We start from the raw sequence: 25,994 nt of genomic DNA, 5'->3' as shown, positions 1-25,994 counted from the left end.
ATGAGTGTTAGTGACATTTCCATCCTAGAATTCCATGAAATTGCCCGTGCATGTCTATTAAAAACCTCCAAATTTTCCCTGAGCTAAATTATCAGTTGCCATCAAAGAATTCTCATGAATATACATTGATAAGCTCCAACTGTAATATCTGTATCCATCAAAACAAATTCATTTTTCATTAACTAACTTTGTAATTCATTAACAAATTCCAGTGTGTTAAATTTGTACAAATAAAACAGCTATCAGTTGGATGCTTTTGACCCCAAGTTTGTATTCTCATGGTCACAAGGTGGCTGCAGAAGCTCCAAGTATCACATCCTCACACAATATCCACATCCTTTAAAAAAAACCCCATTTTATTATGAAATAAATTTGAATCATTTTAAAATAGAAAGAATACTATGATGGTTCTAAAATAACCATCACCAGCTTTCACAACTACCCAGCTGTCCTATACCACCCACATAGCTTTATCCTCTACTCAAATAATTTTGAGGCAAATTCTAGACATCATATTATTCTTTAAATGTTATAGAATGTATTCCCAAAAGGTGAAAATTATTTTTAAAATCATATATATATATTCAGAGAGAGAGAGAAAGAGAATCAAATCTGCAAAAAGACTTCACTTTTCCCTATTGTCCTATAAATATGTTTTTCTTTTTTACACTTTACTTGAGTTTAAATGCTTTCTAGTGAGTATAGCTAGGAAATACATACTATTTTCTAAAGGTAAATGTGTTTGTATTGACAATTCCAACTGAAATGGAGAACTACAATTTTCAATCAACCTCATCCATCCCATATCTATATCTCTTTGCCAAATATCTCAATTCTCAAGGACACTAACATAATTCCTAATTTTTCATCCTATATTGTGCAATTCTTTTTTTTTTAAAGATTTATTTATTGATTGATTGATTGATACATACATACATACATACATACATACAAGCACTGGGTACAGTCAGAAGCGCAGGAGGGTGAGAGAATTCACCAGAGCCAGAGCAGGGAGCAGAGCAGGCAGAAGGACCGAAGTACACTGCTGAGGGGAGCAGCGGGCAGCAGGAGAGGTCTGCGCGCCATGTGGGACCCTCCGTGGCCAGGGAGCAGCTGGGGATTGAACCGGCACTGCAGAGGCTGCGGGCAGCTTTGCAACCCAGCGCTCAACCACTGCGCCACCGGGGAGGCCCTGTGCAATTCTTTTTGCCTTTGGATATACCCCTTGAGAGATATAGAGTCAAATTATGGTAATTTATGTCACTCCAAGTCATTTCTGTGTGGTTAAGCATTTGGAAGCACAGTTAGAGTCATTTTTATTTCATTTTACTTTCAATTTCTAGGGATTCCTTTTTTAATTTAGGTTTGTTTATACTTATGTAAAATATTTACATGATTCCAAAGTTAAATCTACGAAACAAAATATTTTCAAAGTTCAGATTTTATTTCTATCCTTTCCTCTCTATTCCATTCTTTTTGCTATTGCAATGCTTTATTAAATTTTTATAATTTCTTTCATTTGTAGATAAATGATTATACTTTTCTCTTATAATTCTCTACTTTACTTAAAAATATACCCTGGAGATTACACCATAGTAGTAGAGAAATTTCTTATTCCTTACTTGAGCTCTATAATCCTCCATGGGTGAGGGGAATGACATTTTATTTGTCAGTGTTCTAAGGATGGTCATTTGAGTTGCTTCCGGGCTCTTGTGATCATAAACATAGCAACACAGAATAACCCCTTAGGTACATTTCTTCACATTTTTGCCACTGCATCCTGAGATAGATTTCTAGAGGTGAGGTGCTGCCACCTATAGGAATGGCTGAAATTCAGAGATAAAAATGACTATGCTAAATGCTGGTAAGTATGTGGAACTCTTGTACAATACAGTGGGAACGCAAAATGTACAACCACTTTGGAAGACAGTTTGGTAGTACCTTACACAATAATACCCAATCTCTTTCCTGTTTTCTTACTCAAGAGAAAGGAAAAAGTATGGACATCTGTTGAGACTGTATTCACAATTGCCAAAAATTGGATATAGCCTGAGTATCCTTCAATGGATAGGTAAATTATGATACATTTCTTCTTTTTAATATTTATTTATTTATGCATACAAAAGGCCAGAGGTGCATGGGGTAATGGTGAGAGGATTCACCAGAGATAAAGTGGGGGACAGAACTACACTGCTGAGGGGAGCAGCAGGTGAAACAGGAGAGGTCTGCTGTGCCATGCGGGTCAGCTTCCTGGCCTGGGGGTCGAACTCTTGCTGCAGTGGCTGCAGATTGCTTCATAGTGCTGATACTTAACTCCTTGAGCCATCAGGGGGCCCCAAATTGTGATACATTTCTATAATTAAATGCTACCCGGAAATCAGCAGGAACACACGGTCAGTGGACTACTATGCATTTCAAATGCATTATTCTAAGAGAAAGAAACCAGACTTTAAAGTTACATATTCCATGATTCCATTTATATGATATTCTCCAAAAGGCAGTACTGTAGGGCCAAAGAACAGATCAACTTTTTCCAGGAGCTGAGGGGGAGGAGATACTTTGACCACTAAGGAGAAGCATAATGGAATTTCTTGGACTAACAAAACTATTGTACATCTTGACTATCCTGGTAATGACATAACTTTATGTGCCCTGGTAGTGCAGGGGTTAAAGTCTCAACACTATCAAACTGTTGCCAGCCACTCTGGCATGAGTTTGATCCCTAGCCATGGAGCTGAACCACATGGCCCAGCAGGCCTCTCCTGTCTCACTCGCTGCTCCTCTCAGGGGTGTATTTCAGTAAATTCACTCTGTCTCTGGTGAATCTTCTCACACACACCTCCCCCTCCCCACACCTCTGGCCTAGACCCCAGTTCTTATATGCATAAATCTTTTTTTTTAATGCTTGGATTTCACTATATGTAACTTACATCTCATTAAGCCAAGCTTATTTTAAAAAGATAAATGCACAGATAATTTTACTAGTTAGTGCAAAAATTCCTTCTGAGATAGGCTATCCAGGTCCTAATTCCAGTGGATGTTATCTTACATGGCCAAAGGGATTTTGCAACTGTGACTAAGAATCTTGAGGTAGGGAGAGTACCCTGGAGTATCCAGGTAAACCTCACTTGCCATTATTAGTGCCTTTTAAAGGCAGGCAGAGGGAGAGTCTCCCATGGAGAAGGCAATGTGAAGACAGAGCAGAGAGAGTCTTGAAGATGTGTGTTGCTGACCTCAAAGATGAAGGCAGGAACCACTCACTAAAGAACACAGGAGTGAAACTAGGAGCTGGAAAAGGCAAGGAAATCGATGGCACATTCCTAACAACCTCCTTGCTTGTTCTCAGCCCAGTGAGACATTTCAGAACTTTGAGAGAATAATTTGTGTTGTTTTCATTCAACTTTGCAGTCCTTTGTTACTGTAGCTGTTTGAAACTAATACACCCTTCAAAGAGTCTGTACTGGTATTTTTTGCAGTCTCGCCAAAAGTGGAGGTGTGTCCTTTTTTAAGATTGAGGAAATTTTTCCCAGAAATTTTTCCACTTTTAAGTTTTATTTTTACTTATGCATATAAGAACTGGGGTACAGGCCAGCGGTGCAGGGGGTGATTCACCAGAGACAGAGTGGGGAACAGAACAAGCTGATATACTGAAATATGCTGCTGAGGGGAGCAGGGGGCATGACAGGACAGGTCTGCTGCACCATGTGGGTTAGCTCCATGGCAGGGGATCCAACTTGTGCTGTAGTCGTTGCAGATTGCTTCATAGTGCTGATGCTTAATCTCTTGTGCCACCAGGGAGGCCCCCACTTTAGCTTTTAAAAGCATTTTTTAAGAAGAATTACAACAATGCACGTATGCTCTATACAGAAAAGTTGGGAAAGGCAGAAAAGTGTAAGAAAATTTCAATCACCCTACTTTTCCCATTCACCCCTTTAACATCAGTGAGCCAGTGCTGGCACACATTAAGTACTTAAAATGTATTGAATGATCTTCAATCCCATCACCCAGAGATAAAAACCACGACTCTCTATCCTTCCAGCGACATACGTTCATAAGTGGGATCATATTTTACAAACTGTTTTGTAGCCTTTTTCCATTATGTGCATTTTCTCATATGGATAGCTTTTTTTTTTTTACATCATGCTTTCACATTATTTCTTCAAGTGACTGTGCCAATTTTTTTCCATCTACTACTGGCCATTTAGTTGGTTTACAATCCTCTGTTGTTACTAACATTGTGCCGCACATTCTGTATTTTTGCCCAGAGGCATCTATTTCTTTAAGATGCAGTGCTAAAATTGCTAGGTCGTGAGAATAGGCACATTGTAAAATTTCTCATACTGACAAAATGGCACCGCCAATTTACCCTTCTGCTGCCAACTTTCCAAAAGACCCAGGTAAAATAATCTGGTACATTTTATCTTTAATTAGGTGGCACAGACCCATCAACTCCAAACTTCTGCCTTTGACTACAATTAGAACCACATGTCAGTTGCTGAAACATGACGCCCAGAAGCTAACAGGCCTCAGGTTGTGGATCAATAACGTTAGGGGCAGAAAAGGCTCCCACACCCCCCAAGGGGAGCACAGTGGCCTTTCTGCACTTCCAAGTCGCAGCTGCAGCCGGGGCTGGGGTCAGCGTCTCCTGTCAAGGACTAGATCCGACCCGGCAGGACTGGGGGGTCCGGGAAGTCCTCCCCTTCCTAATCAACCTTGTCGCGGGCTTTCCTCAGGGGCTTCGCGAGTCTTTGGCGTTCCCCGTGGGTACGAAAGAAGAAACGAAATTAACTCAAAACCTACACGCTTTTGTCAGGAAACCGAAATACTGCAAATCTTATGCCCAGCGAGTATTCCAGGGGTGGAAACACTGGGAATAACTGAAGCCCAGAGTCTGGAATGGGCCCGGGGCAGAGCACGGCCCTATTGCTTCCCTCCCATCCCTCCAGCTGGGACAGAGACGGGGCGCGTGGATGGGACATGGATGGGACATGGAGGGGACACAGAGGGGACACAGAGGGGACATAGAGGGGGCACAGAGGGGACACCACACGGGGGCGCGCGGCGACCCGGCCCGGGTGCTCCCCCGCGCACGGGCACAGAGGACCGGCCCCCGAGGCAGACAAATAAAAGGGGCTTCCTGACACGGGGAGAAGCGGGGAACGACTCATGGGAGAGGTGCGGGCCGCCGAGGTCGGCTCCCGGGCAGGGCCTGAGCCCCGAGGCCCAGCTCCCGCCTCCCGCGCCCCTGCGGGCTGAGGCCGCACCCCCGCTCCGCGCCCCCCGCCGGCGCCGAACCCCTCAGGACGGCCCGGTCGGCCCTACAGCCCGCCGAGCACAGAGCGGGGCGCGCGGAGGCGGGGAGGGAAGAAGACGAGGGGCCGCATCAGCCCTTCCCCCAGTTCCACGGGGCCCCCCGGCTCCCGCGCCCCGGGCCCGGCCGGCGCCCCCCGGCAGCCGCCGCGCCCCGCGGGGGCGCAGACAGGGGTGGGGAGCCCGGCGCCTCCCCACGCATCCGCCGAGCAGCGACGCCGCCTTCAGGACACAGAGGCCCCGCCGGTGCGCGCACCCTCAAATCCGACTCAAAAGCCAAGGTGCTGCCCCAACTTTGCGCCTCGCAGAGAACCGTGCGCCCGAGGCCCCCACCCGCCCTGGCGGGGGGCGCAGCCGGCCTGGGAAGGGACCTACTACGCATGCGCCGCCGGCCGCCGCCGGCCGGGGAGCTACTACGCATGCCCCGTCGGGTGCCGCGGCGGGGGGCGCCGCCGGCCGGGGAGCCACTACGCATGCCCCGTCGGGAGCCGCGGCGGGGGCGCCGCCGGCCGGGGAGCCACTGCGCATGCCCCGTCGGCGCGCAGCCTCCCGGCGCCAGGGGGCGCGCTCGCCTCGCCGGCCGCCGCCCCGCCCCGCCCCGCCCCGCCCCGCCCCGCCCCCGGGCGGTTGCGGTTTGAATCCGCGGCGCGCCGCGGCCGACGCGCACACCCTCGCCGGGAATGGACAGCCCGGCCCCCGGCGCTCGGTGCCCGCTGCAGGAGCAGCGCGCCCGGTGGGCGCGGAAGCGAGCCCGCGCCGCGCGGGAGCTGCTGGAGACCGAGCGGCGCTACCAGGAGCAGCTGGGGCTGGTGGCCACGGTGCGAGCCCGCACGCCTGCCGTGGGGGGCGGGACCTTGGGGTGCGGGAGGGTCTCAGCGAGGTCGGTGACCCCCAGAATGGGGGATCTTGGTTTGTCGCCCGCATGTAGGGAGCCCGGGTTGACCTTTCGGTTGTAGCCGCGCCTGGGCCTTAGCCTCCTTCTCCTGCACGCCCTACGCCCGTCTTCTCCCTCCACAGTACTTCGTGGGGATTCTGAGGGCCAAGGGCACCCTGACACCCCCGGAGAGCCAGGCTCTGTTTGGGCCCTGGGAGCGCATCTACGGCGCCAGCCGGTGAGTGGAGGGGCGCGAGGATTGGGGAGCAGGGGTGCTGGCCGCAGGCCTGCGCGGGGCAGCGTGGGGGACCCCCGGGCGCCCGTGCAGAGTCTGCCTTTCCCTCCCCCGAGGCCTCGGCCCGGGGCCAGGCCGCCCCAGTTCTCCGCCGGTGTACTGGGGAGCCAGTGCTCCAGGCCAGGGTTGTGGGGATTAAATGAGGTGGCGCTCGCAGATTCTTGTGCTGCCCTTTTATGATCCTCACGCAGAGAGCTGCTTCCCCACCTCGAAGAAGGGCTGTGGGGCCGCGGGCTGGAGGGCTTTTGCCCCCACCTGGAGCTCTACGTACAATTTGCTGCCAACGCAGAGAGGGCCCAGACCACCCTACAGGTAACCCGAAGGTGACTCGGGTTCCCCTTCTCTTCCTCTCTTGCCCTAATACGTTTCCACCTCGCCTGGAGACCCAAACTTCTCTAGTGTTGTTCCTGCACTTCCAGGGCCTCTGGGTCCCGGCTGTATGCTAAGCTCCCTGTAGGGAGACAGCTGCTCTCAGGAGCACACAGCTTCCTGAGCCCTGTGTGCACAGATGAATACCATATAAAGAGTGGCTTCTCTCAAGGCCGCAAACCCTCACCCCTCCTCTAGGAACTACTAAAGAAAAGCAAACGTTTCAGGAGGTGTGTGCGGCTTCAGGAAGGCCGCCCTGAGTTTGGGGGCCTTCAGCTCCAGGACCTGCTCCCTCTGCCTCTGGAGAGGCTCCAGCAGTGAGTGACTCAGCCATCTTCCCTTTTCTGAGTGTATGACTGCTGCCCTCAGCTTTGTGGGGCTGCATGGGGTCTGTCCCAGTGCCTCTCTCCTGGGACAAACTGCTCTTGAAATCCTGCGTGAACTCACTGGAGTACCCAGGGCCCACAGCCTCTTAGCTGGGACTGGGGAACTCTGCATTAAAGTTACAGGGCCCATAATAGGGCTGTGACAGGTATCAAGAAGAGTTTATTGAGATTAGAGCCTGGCCTACCTTAGGATTTCTGCTCCTGCGGATGAGTCAAGAGCGTATATAGTAAGGTTGTCTGTGGCATCCTCCGTGGGTGGGTTAACTTTAATCTTGGGATTTAGGCTCCGGAACTGTGGTCAGCGCACCCCATACTCTTCGTTGTGGAATGGACGAGGGCATGTGGCCTGTATTCTATGTGACAGGAATCCGGTAGCCAGGAGCAGATCTCTCTGGGCCATGCAACCAAATAATACATAGGGGTTATATGTCAGGCAGAGGGTTTTTTTATTTTACTTATTTACTGACTTGCCACTTAGATTACATAACTACAATTCTCGGAGTACAGTTTCACACCTCCATATAGGACTCTGCCACACTCACCAAAGCAGAGGGAGTTTCACCTGACACTGCTTCCCTTCATTGACTTCCTGCTGTCTAATTCCAGGTATGAGACTCTTGTTGTTGCTTTGGCTGAGAACACAGGCCCCAGCAGCCCTGACCACCAGCAGCTGACACGTATGTTCTTACTCCTCCAAAATTCAGGCGGGAGGCCGTCACTCCTGTTTCTGGTTCTCTCTTCCAACAGCTCTCCCATCTCGTGTCTGTTGGGCCCCAGTCTCCCACTGTCTGGTGTCGCTATTGCTCTACCTACTCTTTAGAAGTTGAACCCTGACCTCTGTAAACAGCCCATCATTCACCACTGCCAGTCACGCGAAGTCACAGTGGTGCTGGAAGTGGGGTGGGGCGTGTCGTTCTAGGGGCTGCCCGGCTGATAAGTGAGACTGCCCAGAGGGTCCACACCATAGGTCAGAAACAGAAGAATGACCAGCACCTCCGGCGTGTCCAGGCTCTGCTCGGTGGACGCCACGCAAAGGGACTTACCTCAGGTATTGTGGCACATCTTTCTCAATCCTCAAACACTGCTTTTGTTGCCCCACTTCTTCTATATTGCCAGCACATACCCTCTGTTTCTCCACTTCCCCTTCTCTTCCTGTGGATCGTGGTCCTGGAGTTGTGCCAGAGTAACAGCTCTCCCATCCTCTAGGTCGCTGGTTCCTACGCCAGGGGTGGCTATTGGTGGTGCCTCCCCGTGGGGAGCCTCGACCCCGAATGTTCTTCCTCTTCTCTGATGTGCTCCTCATGGCCAAGCCTCGCCCCCCATTGCACCTGCTGCAGAGCGGCACATTTGCCTGCCGGGCCCTCTACCCCATGTCCCAGTGTCAACTCCGCAGGGTCTTTGGCCACTCAGGAGGCCCTTGTGGTGGACTGCTCAGTGTAAGTTACGGGGGAGTCCGGGGTAAGGCAAGGGAGGCCCCAAATGTACCTTATGTGGCTATGTACCTGTTTATCTCCTTGGCCTGGGCCCTTCCATAGGAACTGAGCCTTCTACGTGGAGAGCAGGTAACTGGGCTCGGGCTTCATACAACATAGTTCTCCCGGCCCTAAGTACCTCCTTGCAGACAGCTCTGGCCTTTGACCCCTCTGAGCCATGTACTAAAATGTGGTCTCTCCCTAGCTGTCCTTTCCCCACGAGAAGCTCCTGCTTATGTCCACAGACCAGGAGGAGCTGTTGCGCTGGTACCACAGCCTGACTGTGGCCATCAGGTAAACTGTTCCCTCAGGAAGAACGCTGGATGCAGCCCATGAGCTGGGAGTGAGCAGTTCTGATGTCGTCATGTCCTGCATGCCCGGCCCCCCTCCCAAAGGATGGGTCTGAGTAGTGGACTCTTGCCAGTGCCTGAACTGACCTTCTTCTCTCCACAGCAGCCAGAAGAACTAGAAGAATCTTACAAATTCCAGAATCCAGGATACTTCAGGGATAGGTCAGAGTCAGGAGCACAAAGGAATCTTCAGTATTAAACAAAACACAGAACGCTTCACGGTTTGAAAAAGGCCTTTTATGTTTGTGTGAGACCAAGCCACACCGGGTCGTTGGACCAGCTCTTTAAAGAATCAGGAAACTGAGTCTACCCAAGTGAACCTCCGCTGAGCCAGCCTCTCCAACACAGATCAGGGCCTTGGATGAGAGACTCGGTACTGGGTGTATGGCCAGTCATGTATCAAGGTTGCAACTTTGGAATGTAGCTACTTTCATTTTGTATATTGTTTCTCCCGCTTATTGTCCCACTGTTTTTAGTAAAGTTTTTTTTTTTTTGAAAGACCTTTCTCTCAGCTATGCCTTATGAAAGAAGGGATTTTTGTGCCCTGACGACTGGCCTGCGGGCCTCAGGAACACAGGGAAGGCCGCAGCTCCCTCTAGCTTCTGAGCTCTCACACGGGAAGGCAGCCTCTTTTTGTCCTAATAAGGGAAGTTTTTCAAGAAGCCCCAGTTGTTCGGAGGCACCTAGTATGGGTGTGTGTGTCACCAGCCGGAGTGGAAAAAGCACACGGGAGCATCCAGTCACAAGAACAGACTTTGTTTTACTAAACTTTCAGCTGCCGTCCCTCCTTTCCAGCAGGGGTGGGGGCTGGGGCCCTTTGCCCTCGCCCTGCTGTATCTTCTCCTGAGTCCCTGCTCCACTTCCCAGGGAGGAGCCTGGTTCCTTGTCTCTGTGCTCCAGTTCAGGGGCTCCTCCCAGGACTGACTGTTGGCAGCCTCCTCGTCCTCTATACATAAGGCCTCGGGAAAGGGGCTGCTGCATTCTGTGAGGGGAGATATCAAGTATGTTCCAATTTCAGAGACGCTGTCTACCTCCACCAGAGTCTCTCCTCCCAATCCTTTACCTGGTTCTAGAACCTCTACACCCTTGTCTGGCTTGTTCTCTTGCAGCAGCTGGTGGATGGTCTGTAGCTTCATGTTGAGAAGCTCCTGCTGGGCTCCAGCCAGGGTAGTCACACTGCAGAAATGTCCACTGATTGGCTGCCCAATCTGTGTCCCCACCTCTCCCACCTAGCACAAGCTCCCTTGGCCACGGGGTCACTGCTCCCCTTACCGTTCAAACAGGGGGTCCAGCTGGGCCATCAGATTGTTTAGGTGTTGCTCTGTCTGGGCCAGTTGTTGTGTCAATTGAGCCAGCTGTTGCTCTAGGGATCGGAGAAAAGGAGAGCAATGGTACTTGCCTTCTGCTCCCCCCTGACCCCCACCATGTATACGCTTCTGCAAAACCCACCGGACTGTAATGATTCCTTTTTGTTCGCCTCCTCTTGGAGAACAGTAGCCTCATCCTTCCCCTGCTGTGGAAGAAGAGAGGGACGGTGCTGCAGCAGCAAGGTGCTCCATCATCGCTGTCTCCAAAGCCAGCGAGGGGAGGTGGATAACCGGAGGCAGGAAAAGCTATGGGTTTCTGCCTCAGAGAATCCCAGTCACATCTAGTCAACTCCTCACCCAGGACATGAAGCAACAGGTCACCTCGTCCCCACTCAACACCTCCAAGAATGAGCAACTGCCCGGTTTGATAAAACTCTGGTTAATTTATATAAAAAGTGAAAAACTGGGCCTCCCTGGTGGCTCAGAGGTTAAGTCTCAGCACTCTCACCACAATGGCCTGAGTTCCTTCCATCCCCAGCCAGGGAGCTAACCCACACATGGCACAGCAGACCTCTCCTGTCTCGCCTGCTGCTCCTCTCAGCAGTGTATTTCAGTGGATCTGCCTGTTCTGCCCCCCATTCTGTGTCTGGTGAATCCTCTCACCCCTCCCTCCCCCACCTCTGGCCTGTACCCCAGTTCTTGGATGCAAAATTAAATCTTAAAAAAAAAAGCGAAAAGCTGTCCTTCATGTATCTCCCATAGTGCTGACTAGAGCCTTCCAACATCATGTTTTCTTTAAAAAAAGATTTAGTTATTTTTGCATACAAGAGCTGGGGCACAGGCCAGAGATGCGGGGTGGGTGGGGTGGGGCATCCACCAGAGACAGTGGGGAGCAGAACAGGCAGACTGACTGAAGTACACTGCTGAGGGGAAGACAGGAGAGGTCTGCTGTGCCATGTGGGTAGCTCCCTGGCAGGGGATAGAACTTGTGCTGCAGAGGCTGCGGACAGCTTCACAGTGCTGACGCTTAACCCCTTGCACCACCAGGGAGGCCCCAACATCATGTCTTTTCAACAGGAGTTTGAGGACAATGATCATTCCCTGCGCCCCACCCTATTACCCATGTCTTCTCTGGTTCAGTATCTTTTTCAGTCAGTGCCGTTTGAAAGTTCTTTCGCTCCTTTACCAAGATGCAGTACTCAAGTGCCCTGAGAGAATAAAATTCTCTGAGTCTGATCAGAAGATAAAGCACAATACCTTGTTCCTAGACTTGAACTGGGAAGAGAGCGGTCAACTCACACAGCTGAATTTTATTAGCCAAATAGTAAACTGCTGCTAAGGTGAGTTTCTTTCAGACTGTACTCGGATGCAAGAATAGAAATTATTGAAACAACCTAAAGTCTATTAATGAACGGGAAAGAAAATACGGCATGTGTACTCATGGAATACTGCCCAACCATTAAACAGAAGGAAACCTGCCATTTGTGACAACATGGATGAACCCTGAGGGCATGTGCTACCTGAAACCAGAAAGACATTATGTTCTCACGTGTCTAAAAACAAAAAGAACGCCACTCAGTTTGGTTGCTACAAGAGGAAGGTGGCGCAGAATAGGGAAAAGGTACTGACTTCCAGTTATGAAATGTCAGAGAGATGTAAAGTACAGCCGTGACTACAGCTGATACACTACTGCATATCTGAAACTGGCTGAGAGTAAATCTTAGAAGTTCTCACCAAAAGAAGAAAATGTAACTTTATAGTGAAATAAGTTTACACTTACTGTTATGATTTCACAATATTTACAAATAACAAATCACGTTGTACACCTGAAAAAATGTCAGTTATACCTGAATTGAAAAAACAAAAACCTATCTATCCTTGTTAAATTTCACCATTAAGAATCTCATCCCAGGGCCTTTCTGGGGGTGCAGTGGCTTGAGCACAGTGCTGTGAGGCTGTCCACAGCCTCTGCAGCGCGGGTTCAACCCTGGGGCAGCCAGGGAGATACCCACATGGCACAGCAGACCTCTCCTGTCTCACCAGCCAGCTATTCCTCTCAGCAGTGTATTTTGGTCTGTCTGCCTATTCTGTTCCCCACTCTGTCTCTGGTGAATCTTCTGACCCTCCCACACCTCTGACCTGTACCTCAGTTCTTGTCTAAATAAATAAATCTTAAAAAAAAATTTTCAACCTACTTCAATTACATCACTGTTTAAAAAAAAAAAATGTCGTCCTAGTCTGTCAAGTCTAGTTGGGATCAGGATTAGTTATCCCATCTAGTTTGATCACCTTCAAATTAGTTCAACTATTTCCTAAGGCAAGTAAGTGATTGGACCAGGGCTGAAGTTATAGACAGCCCTGGAAAATGCTACTTTTATTTTAACAGTTTCTACCCATTCCACTGTCCACATTTCAGGGCATCCTTCTCAAGGACATGATCTTGCTCGGGACCTTGAACTCAAAAAAAATACTATGACTACAACAATCACTCTCTGGGGCCAACTTGGAAATATCAGAAACCCAGTTTTTGTAATACAGGCACTGGCTGCACTCAATCCCAGCTCCCCCGCTCCCCTAGATGACCGTGAGCAAACGTCAATCTTCGCTGGCTGGGGGGGCGGGGGGGTGTTAAATGTGATGGTCACTATTTACAAATGACCACGCGCCCGCCACACTCATCACCTCGCCGGATGCTCAAAACAGCCCCACAGGTTGGCCATTCAAGGCACTGTCTTCACGCCAGACTGACGAGAGGTGGCGTCAGGTTCTCGGTGCCCAGCGCCCGCGGGAGGCTCAGGCCCGGGCACCCCCACCCCGGCTGGTCCCGCACCTGCAAACACTTGTACAGCACAAAAGCCACGACGGCTGCGGTGTACAGCGCCCCCAGGGGCAGTGCCCCGGCCCGGGCCCGCTCGTGCTGGTCCTGGAGCGGCTGCCGCCGCCGGGGTTCAGCGACCGCAGGGCCGGCCTGGGTGGGGTCCCCTGCGGAGGAGGCAGAGGCGGGTCATTAGGGCCGGGGCCTGGGGCCAGCGGGCATTCCGAGCCCCCCTCTAGCGACCCTCGCTTGGTACCTGGGTGTGCCTGGAGGTCGGGGCTGGGGAGGACTCCGAGGACCTCGGGCAGCGCAGACACCAGCAGCAGCCCCAGCACCCCGCGGAGCGAGAGCGCGCTCGCCATCGCGGGCCCACAGCCCCTGCGCGCGGCGGGCGCCGGAGACTGGGGGGCCCGCCGTCCCAGTGCGCATGCGTAGGCGCGCCCCCAGCGCGTCCCGCTGCGCGCCTCCCCGGAAGGCGACGCCCACTTCTTGTGTGGGCAGGACCAGGTCTTATTTGCATAGGCTGTTACCCAGCGTTCCTAAGATAATTAATTTCTCAACTATTTAGGTATTCTATTAGTGGAATGCCTCCAGAGTGCCACAGTCTTAAAATATTAGGCCGAATAATCGTTTATTTTTAATTTCTTACACCACCAACGACCTCACCCTGATCAAAAGGTAAATTTGGTGACAGAGCTATAAAAAGGCCTCACGCGCGCGCTGAAGCGCAGTCCGTGCTGAAGGCCTGTTTCCTAGGCTACAGACGGGGGACTTGTTCCTTACTTCCGCCTAGGGGAAAGTCCCCGGACCTCCGGCAGAGAGTGCCGCGTGCGCACGCGCGCCGACGTCCCTGCGTCTCACGCTTACAGGCCGCCAAGAGGCGACCCCGCGCTGCTGCGGGCGAGCTGAGCGGCGTGTAGCAGGGGCGTCATCCGTCAGCTGTCATAGTTACGCAGGCAGCGCGCCCCCGGGCGCGCCAACCACACGGGGCTCATTCTCAGCGCGGCTGCTTTTTAGAAAGCTCCCGGCTTCTCTTGATTACGTAACGCCCCCACAATGGCCCAATACACCCCTGAACTACTTCCACTCTTCTGTGGCCTCAAAGGGCCCGAGGTCGGGCCACCTGTCACCTTCGAATGCCAATAAAGTAGAGACGGGAATCGAGTCTTTAAGGTGTGCTTTATCTAAAAAGCCGGTAATCTGGAAGAAGGGCGTTAACACCCCAAAGAAAACGCCTTAACTTTGCATTTCCAGCTGGCTTTTTATAGTGAGGTGAACAAAGACAGTGCAGCAGTGAGCTGGCCTCACTGTTGCCAGGAGATTGTGCTGTCCGGCCCCGCAGCTCCTTATCGCCCTCCTGGACACCCGGCCTCAGGCGCCTCCCACGGTGCTGGGGCTGGTCTGCAGACAGCACCGGCTCCCCGCACGCCCCAGAGCAGACAGGCCATAAGCAATAATGCGTTGCAGATTTCCTGCTATACCATGCTTAGTGACCCACCCCATGTCCTCCCTTCCAGGCCCTGTGCCATTTTATTACAGTCCCCTCGTCCTGAAATGGCTCCTTCGCCCCACTCTGTCCAATGGGCAATTGTCTATATTAGCCTCCATTTACTGTGTAACAATAGGCTATGGGCTCTGCCTGGTCTAGACCCTGCCTCTCCTTCTGGAAAGCGGAACAGTTTTGACCAACTTAGTCTCTCTGTGCCTCAGTCTCTACGCTGAAGAATGGCGATAATGATAGCACATATGTGCCTCACAGAGTCGTTATGAAAACTAAATGGGATAATTAAGTAGCGCTTAGAACCATGCCCAGCTATTAGTGATTTTGACTCAAATACTTACTAAGAGCCAGGCACTTGAAATTATATTAACTCTCTCCCAGACGTTCCAGTGCCTTTCCCCTCCTGCACAGCTGACTTCTACACCACCTTCAGCTCTTGTGTTTCTTTCATTCAGAACTCTTCTAATTTTTTTAAATATGTGTTTTTATTTATTAATACATACAAGAGCTGAGGTGTAGGCCAGAGGTGCAGGGTGTGTGCGTGTGTGTGTGTGAGAGAAGATTCACCAGAGACACAGTGGGGAGCAGAACAGGTGGATTGACTGGGCCAAGGATCCAACTCATGTCTCTGGCGATAGCTTGATAGCCTAAGACTTTAACCCCTGCACCACCAGTGAGGCCCCCTCCTAATTTTTTCACTAGTGCAGTTGTACTTTCTTCAATACCATTGGTATCTACCGATTATATTATAACAAAACTGAAAAATATTTTAATTAAAATCAAGCAATTAAAACTAGCTATAGAAAGAAAATTACAGGACTGTAAATTCCACAAGAGTAGAGGCTATATCAGTTTTTTGTTTTTTTTTTTTTTACCAGTTTGTTCCTAGATTCTAGTACAACACCTGGTACTAGCAGTCACTTAATGAATCATTGTTGAATGAAAGTAATGAATGTTCAGACAACCCTAAATGTAAATATAACTAAGCTGCTTTCAAGAATGAGGAAGTTAAGGTTCAGGAAGATTAAGTAAGTCATTAATCAGGTAAGAGTCATTGCGATATCCCAGCCTTTCTCTATCTGTCTCCAAATCACCTACATCAAATCATCTCAAGCAGCTCTCCACCCTGCCCACCTCTGACTATGCAGGTGTCTCTCTTATTTCCTTTCCTTTTCCTGAAGGTTTGTCCACATGAGGGAACAGTTGATTCTGAATTTTGATGGGGAATCTGTATTTTGAAATTCACCTCTCCCCTACTCATCTTCTCATTCTCTCTATTCCTTTTGAAACTCTCACAGTTTAAAAATCCTGTGTACACTAGATTACTTTGCTTTTATGGTCATGGGTGGACACAAACCCTGAGTTGGCAACATTGGCTCTTCTTCTTAACATTTGGGGTCCTTGGGCATCCCTCATTTTTGCCTGGTATCAGATCTGGTATTTTTGTTGTTGTTTTTTCAAAAGAATCAACAAACCGAGATTTTAAAAATAAAAAATCTCTTTTTAACACTGACAAGGAATCCTTGCAATACTGAACATATCTGTCATTCAAGTGGACCATTAAAAAAGTCCCCCTTGGGCCTCCCTGGTGGTGCAGGGGTTAAAGTCTCAGCGCTACCAAGCTATCACCAGCCACTGTGGCATCAGTTAGATCCCTGATCAGGGAGCTGACCCACATAGCTCAGCAGACCTCTTCTGTCTCGCCTGCTGCTCCCCTCAGCAGTGTATATTGGTAGATCCACCTGTTCTGCTCTCCACTCTCTGGTGAATCCTCTCACCACCACCCCCCGTTCCTGCAATTCTGGCCTATACCCCAGTTCTTGTATTCATAAATACATAAAATAAATATTTTTAAAAAGTCATCCTCTATATGCCAAAATTATTTTTAGTAAATAGTAACAAATAGTACTGACCAGAAAAAAATTGCAGTGAATTATTTCTTTTATTGAATTCTGCAGATATAATCATACCAGTTTAAAAATAAGCAGTTAAAATTAAAAATTAAATAAACATACCAAAAAAGAAAGGAAAAAGTAATGAGTTTATAGTAAAATACATTATTGTACTTTTTTAAAAAAAGATTTATTTATCTATGCATACAAGAGCTGGGGTACAGGCCAGAGGTATGGGGGTGAGAGGATTCACCAGAGACAGAGTGGGGAACAGAACAGGCAGATTGACCGAAGTACTCTGTTGAGGGGAGCAGCTGGTGAGTCAGGAGAGGTCTGCTGTGCCATGTGGGTTGCTTCTTGGCCGGCCGGGGATCGAACTCTTGCTGCAGTGGCAATGGAAAGCTTCATAGATTGCATCTTAACCCCTTACGCCAGCAGGGAGGCCCCCTACATTATTGTACTTTTTAAGAAAAAGGGCCCGGCCTCCCTGGTGGCACAGGGGTTAAAGACAGTGCTATCAAGAAAAGGGGCAAAGAACTTATACCTACATATTGATACCCTAGTCTCCCAGCCAGAAATGGATCCCAGGCTGCAGTGGCAGCGCTGAGTCCTAGTCACTAACCCACTGTGGGCTGGTGTCTAACCAAGCCGCAGCAGGACCTTCATTGACTTTCAGGCAAGCAAGCGAAAAGAAGCAACTTTGTTTAGAGAAATAGATATAAGGAAAAGTTTATTAGGGAGAAAACAAACAAACAAAGTGGGACTTCCAAAGCCTTTGGTGATGCAAGGGGTAAAGACACAGCACTATGAAGCTATCCACAGCCACTGCAGCATGAGTTCGATCCCGGCCAGGGAGGTGACCCACATGGGGCAGCAGACCTCTCCTAACTCACCAGTGGCTCCCCTCAGCAGTGTATTTCAGTCAATCCACCTGTCCTGTTCCCCACTCTGTCTCTGGTGAATTCTCTCACCCCCCACACCACTGGCCTGTACCCCAGTTCTTGTATGTATAAATCAATACATATTTTTTAAAAATAGATATACACTGCTGAGGGGAGCAGTGGGCAAGACCGGAGAGTTCTGCTGCATCATATGTGGGTCAGCTCCCTGGCTGGGGATAGAACTCAGACCTCAGGAATCATACACAGTGTGATAGCTGTGATAGCGCTCCCACCAGGGAGGCCCTTATTATTGATTTTAATTCTAGTGGTTAAATGCAGGAATATACAATATCATAGGGGTTGGGGACAGAAATTGTGCCCAAAGCAAACTTGAACAATTTCAAACCTTTGAGAAGTAATTCTAGGCATAGACACATATAGATGAATTTGGTCATGTCAGGGGCTGGTTATATAACTGGGAGTTCTCCAGACACACTTCATATAGGTAACAGTAATTTTTTTTTAAGATTTATTTATTTATTTATTTATTTATTTATTTATTTATTTATTTATTTATTTATTTATACAAGAACAGGGGTACAGGCCAGATAAGCGGGAGGGTGAGAGGATTTACCAGAGACAGAGCAGGAAACAGAACAGTATTTTTAAAGGAGATGTAATAGCAATGCACTAATTTAAAACTTATATGTTGGGCCTCCCCGGTGGCGCAGCGGTTGAGCGCTGGGTTGCGAAGCTGCCCGAAGCCTCTGCGACGTCGGTTCGATCCCGGCTGCTTCCTGGTCACCAGAGGAGGATCCCACATGGCGCACAGACCTCTCCTGCCGCCCGCTGCTCCCCTCAGCAGTGTACCTCGGTCCTTCTGCCTGCTCTGCTCCCTGCTCTGGCTCTGGTGAATTCTCTCACCCTCCCGCGCTTCTGACTGTACCCAGAATAAATAAATAAATAAATCTTTAAAAAAAAAAAAAACTTATGTTATTAAAATTCATCAGTAACCACAGCAATTTAGAACTTAGGACCATGGATAGTTTTTCAGGGAATAGTATTTGTCAGTAACATGTTTTAGAATTGCTGAGACACGGTGATAATAAAAAGGAGACTGATTTTTAGTTGCTGGTGTTTTAAAATTCTCTACAGATAATACCCCCTTTATTGCCTGCAAATGGGAGACACGCCCTGTCCTGCCATCCACATCCTCAGCAATGACTAATTTTTTTTAAAGGGGAGGATTTAAGTTTTATTTATTTATTTATACAAGAACCAGGGTACAGGCCAGATGCACAGGAGGGTGAGAGGATTCACCAGAGCCAGAGCGGGGATCAGAACAGGCAGATTGACAAAATACATTGCTGAGGGGAGCAGCGGGCGCAACAGGAGAGGACTGCCACCCCATGTGAGACCCTCGCCGGCCTGCAGGGACGGAACTGGCGCTGCAGAGGCTGCGGACAGCTCCACAGCGCTGTGCTCAACCGCCTGAGCCGCCAAGGGAGGCCCAGCAATGACTAATTTTTTTAAAGACATTGAATGTGCTAGACAAAACCCATCTCTGACCCTTGGTGTGAGGCTTGTATGTGAAACTTTAATCCTTCCCACATCAATAGCCTCCTGTGTGGTTGGGCCTTCCGGGCAGGAACAACAGTGCCTGAGGGGAGTGAGTGCAAAGACAGGCTCCATTTCCCAGCATAGTACTGGGACAGAGGTTTCCTTAAATCAACTACTTTTTGTAAAAAAAATTATTTATTTATGCATACAAAAACTGGGGTGTAGGCCAGAGGTGTGGTGGGTGAGAGGATTCACCAGAGACAGAGTCCAGAGCAAAACAGGCAGACTGCCTGAAATACACTGCTGAGGGGAGCAGTGGGCAAGACAGGAGAGGTCTGCTGCACCATGTGCATATCTCCCTGGCCGGGGATCGAACTTGTGCTGCAGTGGCTGTAGACAGCTTCATAGGTTGCACCTTAACCCCTTGTGCCACCAGGGAGGCCCGAGAGTGACAGTTCTGAGAAAGAGTTTGGATGAAGTGACTGTGGGAGCAGGGGTGGGGTGGGTCTAACTTCCTCTAGACTCCAAACTATTATACCAATAATAATAATAATAATGACAGTGGTCCTCTTAACATTCTCCAAAGGTCAGCCTGGGATCTGGCCTGTGCCCCAGTTTTTAAAAAATTAATTAAAATAAAAATTTAAAAAAAGAACTGTCACTCTCAATAATTAGTTGATTTAGGGCCTCCCTGGTGGCGCAGGGGTTAAGACAGGAGAAAAACTCTTTCACAGGACTTGGAATGGGAGAGAAAAGGTAGATACCGGGCGGCAGAAGGGAATCATGTCAGAAGACCTCGCTTCCTTGTCTGACCTCAGGCCACTTTAGCCTGCGCAGTTTTCATGGACTCACCTGAGCAATGCCACAGCAAAGGCAGGCCCGCCTGTTTCTGCTCTGACTGAGGGGGTACGGGGCCTTGGGGGGCCGGAAGCTTGGGAGCTTTGGGGTGGTGCAGGTGCAGGCATAGGGCGGTGTCTTTGTTCTATCATTCACCCCCCACCCCTCCCATCTCCTCCCCGGAAACCAGTGACTTTGCCACTACCAGTATTGGGGATGCTGAACTGTGGGGGCCCAGCCCAGGGAGGAGTGGGAGTAAGGGGGGCTGTGGCAGCTGTGAGGTCATGCCAGAGGCTGACCCCTTGCTCCCCCATCAGCAGTCATGAGCTGTTGTAACTGTACGAGTTACAATCAATGCAAAGAGGAGCTACTACTCATTCCGGGTGAGCTGGGCGGGGCAGGGGCAGGGGCAGAAGGGGTCACGTGGCTTCTGTCCCACCGGCTGGGACCTGAAGGGTTAGGCTGGGCAGGAATGAACCCCCCCACCCCATCCTCTCTTTTCTACAGGAATCCCCAAAATGTGCCTTGCCTGGGGCTTGTGGGCCCTTTTAGGGGTTGTGACGCTGCTGCTGCTTCTCTCACTGGCGGCACACTTGTCCCGCTGGACTCGCACCAGGGGCAGGAGCCCTCCGGGACAGAACCGGTGAGTGCGGGACAGCAGGTGACAGGCGGAGCGTTCCCTTGTAGCTAGGAACCCCACTCACCCCCTAAACTCTGCCTTGCAGCTCCGGAGGCTCTGCGGAAGAGGTGCCGCTGTATGGGAACCTTCATTATCTGCAGACAGGTAGGAAGCTGGCCGAGGGGAGCGGCACAAGGGCCAGGTCCAGGGTGGGTGGGATGAGGGGGTGCAGGAGGAACAAGAAGTGACCAAATTTCTGTTCCCTCTCCAGCACGGCTGTCTCAAGAACCTCGGCCGGACCAGCAGGATCCAACACGTGGAGGCCCTGCCAGGGTGAGTCGGTAGTGGCTGAGGGACAGGGTTGGGGAGGAGGTGGGGGGGCTTCTCAAGGGGCCGGTGCATGTCTGACAGCCCTGTGTCTCCAGGCTGCGGAGGTGATGTGCTATACCAGCCTGCAGCTGAGACCTCCTCAGGGCCGGATGCCCAGCCCGGGCACCCCCATCAAGTACTCCGAGGTGGTGCTGGATTCGGAGCCGCAGCCCCAGGCCCCGAGCCCCGAGCTGGAGCTCTACGCCTCGGTGTGTGCCCAGACCCGCAGGCCGCGGGCCTCCTTCCCAGACCAGGCCTACGCCAACAGCCAGCCTGAGCCCAGCTGAGGAAGGGCCCGGAGCAGCGGGGCATGCATCGCTCTAGCCTCCTGTTGCAGGGGTCACTGCTCCCCCGTCCCGAATGTGACTGTTTCCCAGCCACCCCTCCAAAGACAGGAGGCTCCTGTTCCCTCAAAGGAGGTAACGCGGGGGAACTTGTATCTGAGCTGTGAGGAAGACAGCTCAGGGGGATGGCAGATTCCGCTGGTTGAGGATGGAGGAAGCCAAGACGGCGCCCGCTCCCATCTCTCTCTTTTTTATTTCTATCTGGTCCTCTCAGTCCCCAACTCGCAGGCTGCACCGACTCTGCTTCTGGGGCAGAGGAGCCTCTCCACTCTGCTCCCCTCTACCCCCGACGCCTCAGTTTCCTCAGACGCAGGAAGTGGGCAGTGGGGGAGGGGATGAGCGCCTGAGAGGACCTGCGTGGGTATGTGGGTGCGTTCCCGGGAGCCCCCTGGCTTGGGGGGGTCCTGGAACCTAGTACCCAAGGAACCCAGGCCTGACTTCCGACCCGGGAGCCCTCGCAGGAGAGCACGTCTCCACTGTGTCGCATCTCTTGTGTCCCCAAGTTTTCAAATAAACTTCTCAAAGCGTATTTAAATTTTACCTACAAGGAGGCTACAGACCTGCAACAGGCCCCACTTGGGGGGGTGGCCAACTTCGCTGTCTGAACAGACCATTTCTAGGGGCTTCCATGTCCGGGAGGTGGGGGCCGGCGAAGAGGGGCCGCCACATCAGCCTCGAGGGGGCGGGTTCTGGGGTTGAGGGCTGGAACCCGCTCCTCCCCACCTGGTTGTCAGAACTGGGCACACCCGCTCCCACTGCCAGGGCCCCCGGGCTCATCAGCCCCCGACCTCTCCCCAGGGCTCTGCAACTGCAGGGCCCCCCTCACTGCCCAAGCGCTGGGCCCCCTCCCCTGGCGCCTCTGTAGAGGCACGTGCGGGCTTGACAGAATTTTTTGAGGTCTGAGCAGGCAGCAGGGGGAAGCTGAGGCTTTTACTTCCAGATTTCTTTCCACTCAGAGCGCCAGAGACTACCCCAGAGGGGGGACCCCTGAACCCGGGGTGTTCCCAACGAGAAGGGAGACACTCCCCTCCACCCACAGAATAACCAGCGCCCCGGGGTTCCTGGATCCCAGGCCCCTCACCGAGGCCTCCCCAGGAGGCCCGGATAGCGGCGGCGGGGCTGCGCGGGAGGGAGGGGGCTTTGGGGGCGGGCACCGGATGCGGGGAACCACCGGCAGCGGGATGTGGGGTTCTGAGAGGTTCAAGGTGTCGGTGGCTTGGGGGATGTGAGTGCTTCACTCTGGAAGAGATGGCGGCTGAGGCCCCGCCCACCCGTTGGGATGAGGCAATTGCTGAGAACGCAAACGCCAAATTGAGGCCGCGGCAGCCAGACCCCCCCACAACCGCCCCCCCACCCCCACCCCGCCCCGCTCCCGCCGCAGGCCCGCGCGGCGCGGGCTCCTCAGCCCGCCGAGGCCCAGCCCCCACGGTCCCCGCTGGCCGCCGTGGCCGCGCCCTCACCTCTGCGCATGCGTCGTGCTGCCGGGCCCGCGGCCTGCTGGGAGCTGTAGTCCCGCCGCTTGGGGTCGCCTCCCGAGTGGGGCCCGGGGGAGCCCAGCCCCAGCCGGTAGCTTCCCGAGACGCCGGCTTCGCCTGTCCGCAAAACGTGTTATATATTCTGTTGTTCATATATTCTTTCGTTCGTATGGAGCTGGGGGTGATCTGAACTTTGTTTTCCCGGCTGTTTCCTTCTCTCATCCCCACAACGCTTTAAAAAAAAAAGATTATTTATGCATACAAGAGCGGGGGTACAGGCCAGAGATGGGGGGGCGGTGGTGGTGAGAGGAGTCACCAGAGACAGAGTGGGGAACAGAACAGGCAGGCTGACTGAGATGCACTGAGGGGAGCAGCGGGCGAGACGGGAGAGGTCTGCTGTGCCATGTGGGTAGCTCCCTGGCTGGCCAGGGATCGACTCTTGCTGCAGAGGCTGCGGACAGCTTCACAGTGCTGTGCTTAACCCCCTGCGCCACCAGGGAGGCCCCCCGCCCCCACAACGCTTTTACTTGCCTTTTCTCTGTAGCACCGAGGCTGCACCATGGCCTGGCCCTCACTCGTGAGGCAATATCCTAATTGAGGCAGCTGCCCAGAAGAAGACAAAGTTGGGGCAGCCGGATCCGCCTCTTTAACACCTGTGAGGACTCGCCTTGTGGCACCTCCTCCCAACCAAACAGTCGGTAGTTTTCCCCTTTCCATAGGTCCAGGTGATTTCCTTAGCGGCTTCCCTCTTAATTGATGATCTCAGCCCTGTCGGGGTAAATTCTCTTAGGGGAAGCCACCAGGGCCTTCTTGGGCCCCAGCTTCCCCCCTCTTCCTGACGTCCCAGCAAGAAGGATGGGGATAACCGCAAGACCCAAGGGCCAGTGCTAGGAAATACTAACAGGTGACGGTGGCGTCCCAAGCTGTCCAGCCAAGGCCTTGCTCTGCACTCTGTCAAGATGAGTCTAAACTTCCAAGCTGATTTTGGCTATGAGGAGGGAATCAGTGCTGGGACATGGAGAGAGACCACATCTAATTTATTTCATTTGAAACCTTGGCTCCAGCCTTACAGACCTGCTTCTGCCTCTGTCTCTTGGACCTTTCATTTCTCTAAGCCAATCAATTTCCTTTTTTGCTAAATCAGTCTAAGTTACATTTTCTGTCTCTTCCAACCGCGAGTTCTGACTAATCCTGTGGGGAAAGACCAGCCAATTGAAGATGCTGAACCTCTGGGATATTTCCCTATTGCTCAACTTCTCCACCAGCCACCCTCCTCTGACCTAAAATGTCCTAAAATGCCATTTGGGGCTAAGATATGTCTCTTTAATTTGTGAGTTAACCTGGTCTCTTGCCAAGCTTTAAAATTTCTAGAATTATATAACTGGAAGGCGGCTGACAGATCTGGCCCAAACTTATCCTCTTCAGGAACCACCCTGTTATCTTCTTGAACACATCCAGAGATAGGCAGCTCACTACTTTGCCACACATTTGCTTGCAATCTTTCTTATTGATAGAAAAAAAAATTGTAGCTAAATTCTGCCTCCCGTTTTACTTTTGTCACTGAGTCTACCTCCTGAGCTACAATCAGACCATCAATACTTTTTCTCCTGTATGTGCCAGCTCTGGAGGAATTGGGAGGCTGATGGATAGCCTAAGTCCTTGTTTTTCTTCCTAGGAAAACATTCTAAAGTTCCCTTGCAGTTCTTTTACTGACTTCACTTGTAACATACTCATCATTCCCAATGTTTTGCTTGATCAGAGTCCTCTTAAAATGTGATGCTGGGCACCTGCACTCCTATGCTTATAGTAGCACTATTTACAATAGCTAAGCTATGGAAACAACCCAAATGCCCAAAAATAGATGACTGAATCAAGAAGATGTGGTACATAAACACAATGGAATATTACTCACTAATCAAAAGAGATAAACTCATGCCATTTGCAGCAACATGGATGGAGCTGGAAGGGATCATGCTCAACGAAATAAGCCAGAAAGAAAAAGAAAAATACCAGATGGTCTCACTCATAGCAGGAATTTAGAAAACCTAAATAAGGAACCAGGAAAAAGACTAATTATAATAAAGTAAAAATCAAAATCAACAAGCAACTATAAACCAGAGACACACTATGGGGGAGGGGAGAGAAGGAGGGATTAGGGTCAAAATAAGGGGGCTGGGAATTGTATGGGGACTATAACCAAGATGAAAATGCAGACATTGTGCAAAAATGAAAAATGATGTAAAAATATATAAAATAATAAAATGTGATGCTAAGAAGTGGATATAGTATTGACAGCAAATGGGGTAGGGGAGGCATCTCTTGATTGGATATTGAATCTTCCAGGCCTTTGTAAGGAATGCACCCATTTAGCCTGGTTTAAGTAAAGGACACTAAATTAGGCCAAATGGAATGGGAACCCTACAGTAGAGGTTGTGGTATAAATGGGACTTTGCAGATTGTGTTGGGTCTTAGATGGTGGCCTTCCTGGGACCTTGGTGACAGGAGTATTTGGGTCTTCACACTCCTACTCCTTTAGTCCCAATGACAGATACACTTTGTCTCTATTTTTATATTAATTCCCCAAGTTTCCCCCACTTTGCTGAATTGCTTCCCCATTCTTTATCATATATTCTCTTGTTCGTGTTTCTGCTTCCTCTCAACAGTGTCATATTTCCTCCTGTGTCTCCATGACCTCAGTTAAATGTTTACTAACAGGAATAGTATGAGTGCATAGTTAGAAGAAAAGAAAATGATAGAACTGAAGGGTGTACAACAGTGGATCTCAACCAGAAGCAATCTTGCCCTCAAGGAGACTTTTTTGATTGTCATTATTTGGGAGGGAGTACTATTGGTATATAGTGGGCAGAGGCCAGGGATGCTGCTAAACATTCTACAATAACAGTTCAGCTATTTGCAACAAAAAAATTCTGGCTCTGAATGTTAGAAGTGCCAAGGTTGAGAAATCCCAGTATTGGGGGAAAAAGCATAAAAGATAATTCCCCCATCCCATTACTACTCCTGGTTGTAGTTCCCACAGGCACCTACTGAGAGTGGCTTTTGTTTTTAAGCCTTTGGTGATTATCACTGTGTCAGTTTTCCCTAGACTACTCAGAGTGAAGGGACTCTGGGCAGATGGCAACCTTGGCGAGGCCCTCCCTTCTACCCGCTCTGATGATTCCCAGCTGTAGGTGAGGAACTTTAAGTGGGCTCCCAGAGCTTCTGTCAGAGAGAATTCCCTGCAGACAGGTATCTGGAGTAAGTAGAGCCTCTGAACCCAGAGCAAGGAAGCAAGTTCCAGAAACAGCCTGCTTCTCAGGAACAATCAGAGACTTTTCTGG

General features: G+C 50.7%; 3 protein-coding genes across 5 annotated transcripts; 2 read left to right on the top strand and 1 right to left on the bottom strand.

Annotated features, from left to right (window-relative positions):
- The first annotated feature begins 5,990 nt into the window (after window positions 1-5,990).
- On the top strand, window positions 5,991-11,182 carry ARHGEF39 (Rho guanine nucleotide exchange factor 39). Of its 2 annotated transcripts, none has more exons than XM_037492856.2 (9): window positions 5,991-6,128; window positions 6,328-6,422; window positions 6,671-6,791; window positions 7,047-7,165; window positions 7,841-7,911; window positions 8,154-8,282; window positions 8,441-8,670; window positions 8,912-9,000; window positions 9,163-11,182. In XM_037492856.2, the coding sequence occupies exons 1-9, from the start codon at window positions 5,991-5,993 to the stop codon at window positions 9,173-9,175; spliced, it is 1,005 nt and encodes a 334-aa protein (XP_037348753.1). In that variant the 3' UTR covers window positions 9,176-11,182. The 2 variants fall into 2 exon arrangements, with proteins under 2 accessions (XP_037348753.1, XP_037348752.1); XM_037492855.2 differs by having other exon boundaries at window positions 9,160-11,179.
- Window positions 6,725-13,560, bottom strand: CCDC107 (coiled-coil domain containing 107). Of its 2 annotated transcripts, none has more exons than XM_037492858.2 (6): window positions 13,435-13,560; window positions 13,194-13,345; window positions 10,506-10,566; window positions 10,329-10,419; window positions 10,120-10,232; window positions 6,725-10,038 (listed from the first exon to the last, which is right to left on the bottom strand). In XM_037492858.2, exons 1-6 carry the CDS (start codon window positions 13,538-13,540, stop codon window positions 9,797-9,799), a joined length of 765 nt encoding a protein of 254 aa, XP_037348755.1. In that variant the 5' UTR covers window positions 13,541-13,560; the 3' UTR covers window positions 6,725-9,796. The 2 variants fall into 2 exon arrangements, with proteins under 2 accessions (XP_037348755.1, XP_037348754.1); XM_037492857.2 differs by having other exon boundaries at window positions 6,726-10,038; window positions 10,506-10,569.
- A 6,645-nt stretch (window positions 13,561-20,205) lies between these two features.
- On the top strand, window positions 20,206-21,124 carry SIT1 (signaling threshold regulating transmembrane adaptor 1). Its single transcript, XM_037494589.1, has 5 exons — window positions 20,206-20,232; window positions 20,357-20,492; window positions 20,575-20,633; window positions 20,740-20,801; window positions 20,894-21,124. Exons 2-5 carry the CDS (start codon window positions 20,368-20,370, stop codon window positions 21,122-21,124), a joined length of 477 nt encoding a protein of 158 aa, XP_037350486.1. The 5' UTR covers window positions 20,206-20,232; window positions 20,357-20,367.
- Window positions 21,125-25,994: the final 4,870 nt, after the last annotated feature.

Source organism: Talpa occidentalis, unplaced genomic scaffold, assembly GCF_014898055.3.
Source record: "Talpa occidentalis isolate TD23 unplaced genomic scaffold, MPIMG_talOcc4v2.1 talOcc4.7, whole genome shotgun sequence".
Classification (NCBI taxonomy): Eukaryota; Metazoa; Chordata; class Mammalia; order Eulipotyphla; family Talpidae; genus Talpa; species Talpa occidentalis.
This window is presented reverse-complemented; position numbering and strand designations above follow the sequence as displayed.

Bases quoted from the DNA above. Each gene is read 5' to 3' on its own strand.
- CCDC107 (XM_037492857.2), bottom strand. From the start codon at position 13,540: ATGGCGAGCGCGCTCTCGCTCCGCGGGGTGCTGGGGCTGCTGCTGGTG. The intron at 10,570-13,193 runs GTGCGGGACCAG...CTTCTTCCACAG, and splicing joins TGCTGTACAAGTGTTTGCAG to CAGGGGAAGGATGAGGCTAC. The intron at 10,420-10,505 runs GTGGGTTTTGCA...TCCGATCCCTAG, and splicing joins AAAGGAATCATTACAGTCCG to AGCAACAGCTGGCTCAATTG.
- SIT1 (XM_037494589.1), top strand. From the start codon at position 20,368: ATGTGCCTTGCCTGGGGCTTGTGGGCCCTTTTAGGGGTTGTGACGCTG. The intron at 20,634-20,739 runs GTAGGAAGCTGG...TTCCCTCTCCAG, and splicing joins CCTTCATTATCTGCAGACAG to CACGGCTGTCTCAAGAACCT. The intron at 20,802-20,893 runs GTGAGTCGGTAG...CTGTGTCTCCAG, and splicing joins CACGTGGAGGCCCTGCCAGG to GCTGCGGAGGTGATGTGCTA.
- ARHGEF39 (XM_037492855.2), top strand. From the start codon at position 5,991: ATGGACAGCCCGGCCCCCGGCGCTCGGTGCCCGCTGCAGGAGCAGCGC. The intron at 6,129-6,327 runs GTGCGAGCCCGC...CTCCCTCCACAG, and splicing joins AGCTGGGGCTGGTGGCCACG to TACTTCGTGGGGATTCTGAG. The intron at 8,671-8,911 runs GTAAGTTACGGG...GTCTCTCCCTAG, and splicing joins CTTGTGGTGGACTGCTCAGT to CTGTCCTTTCCCCACGAGAA.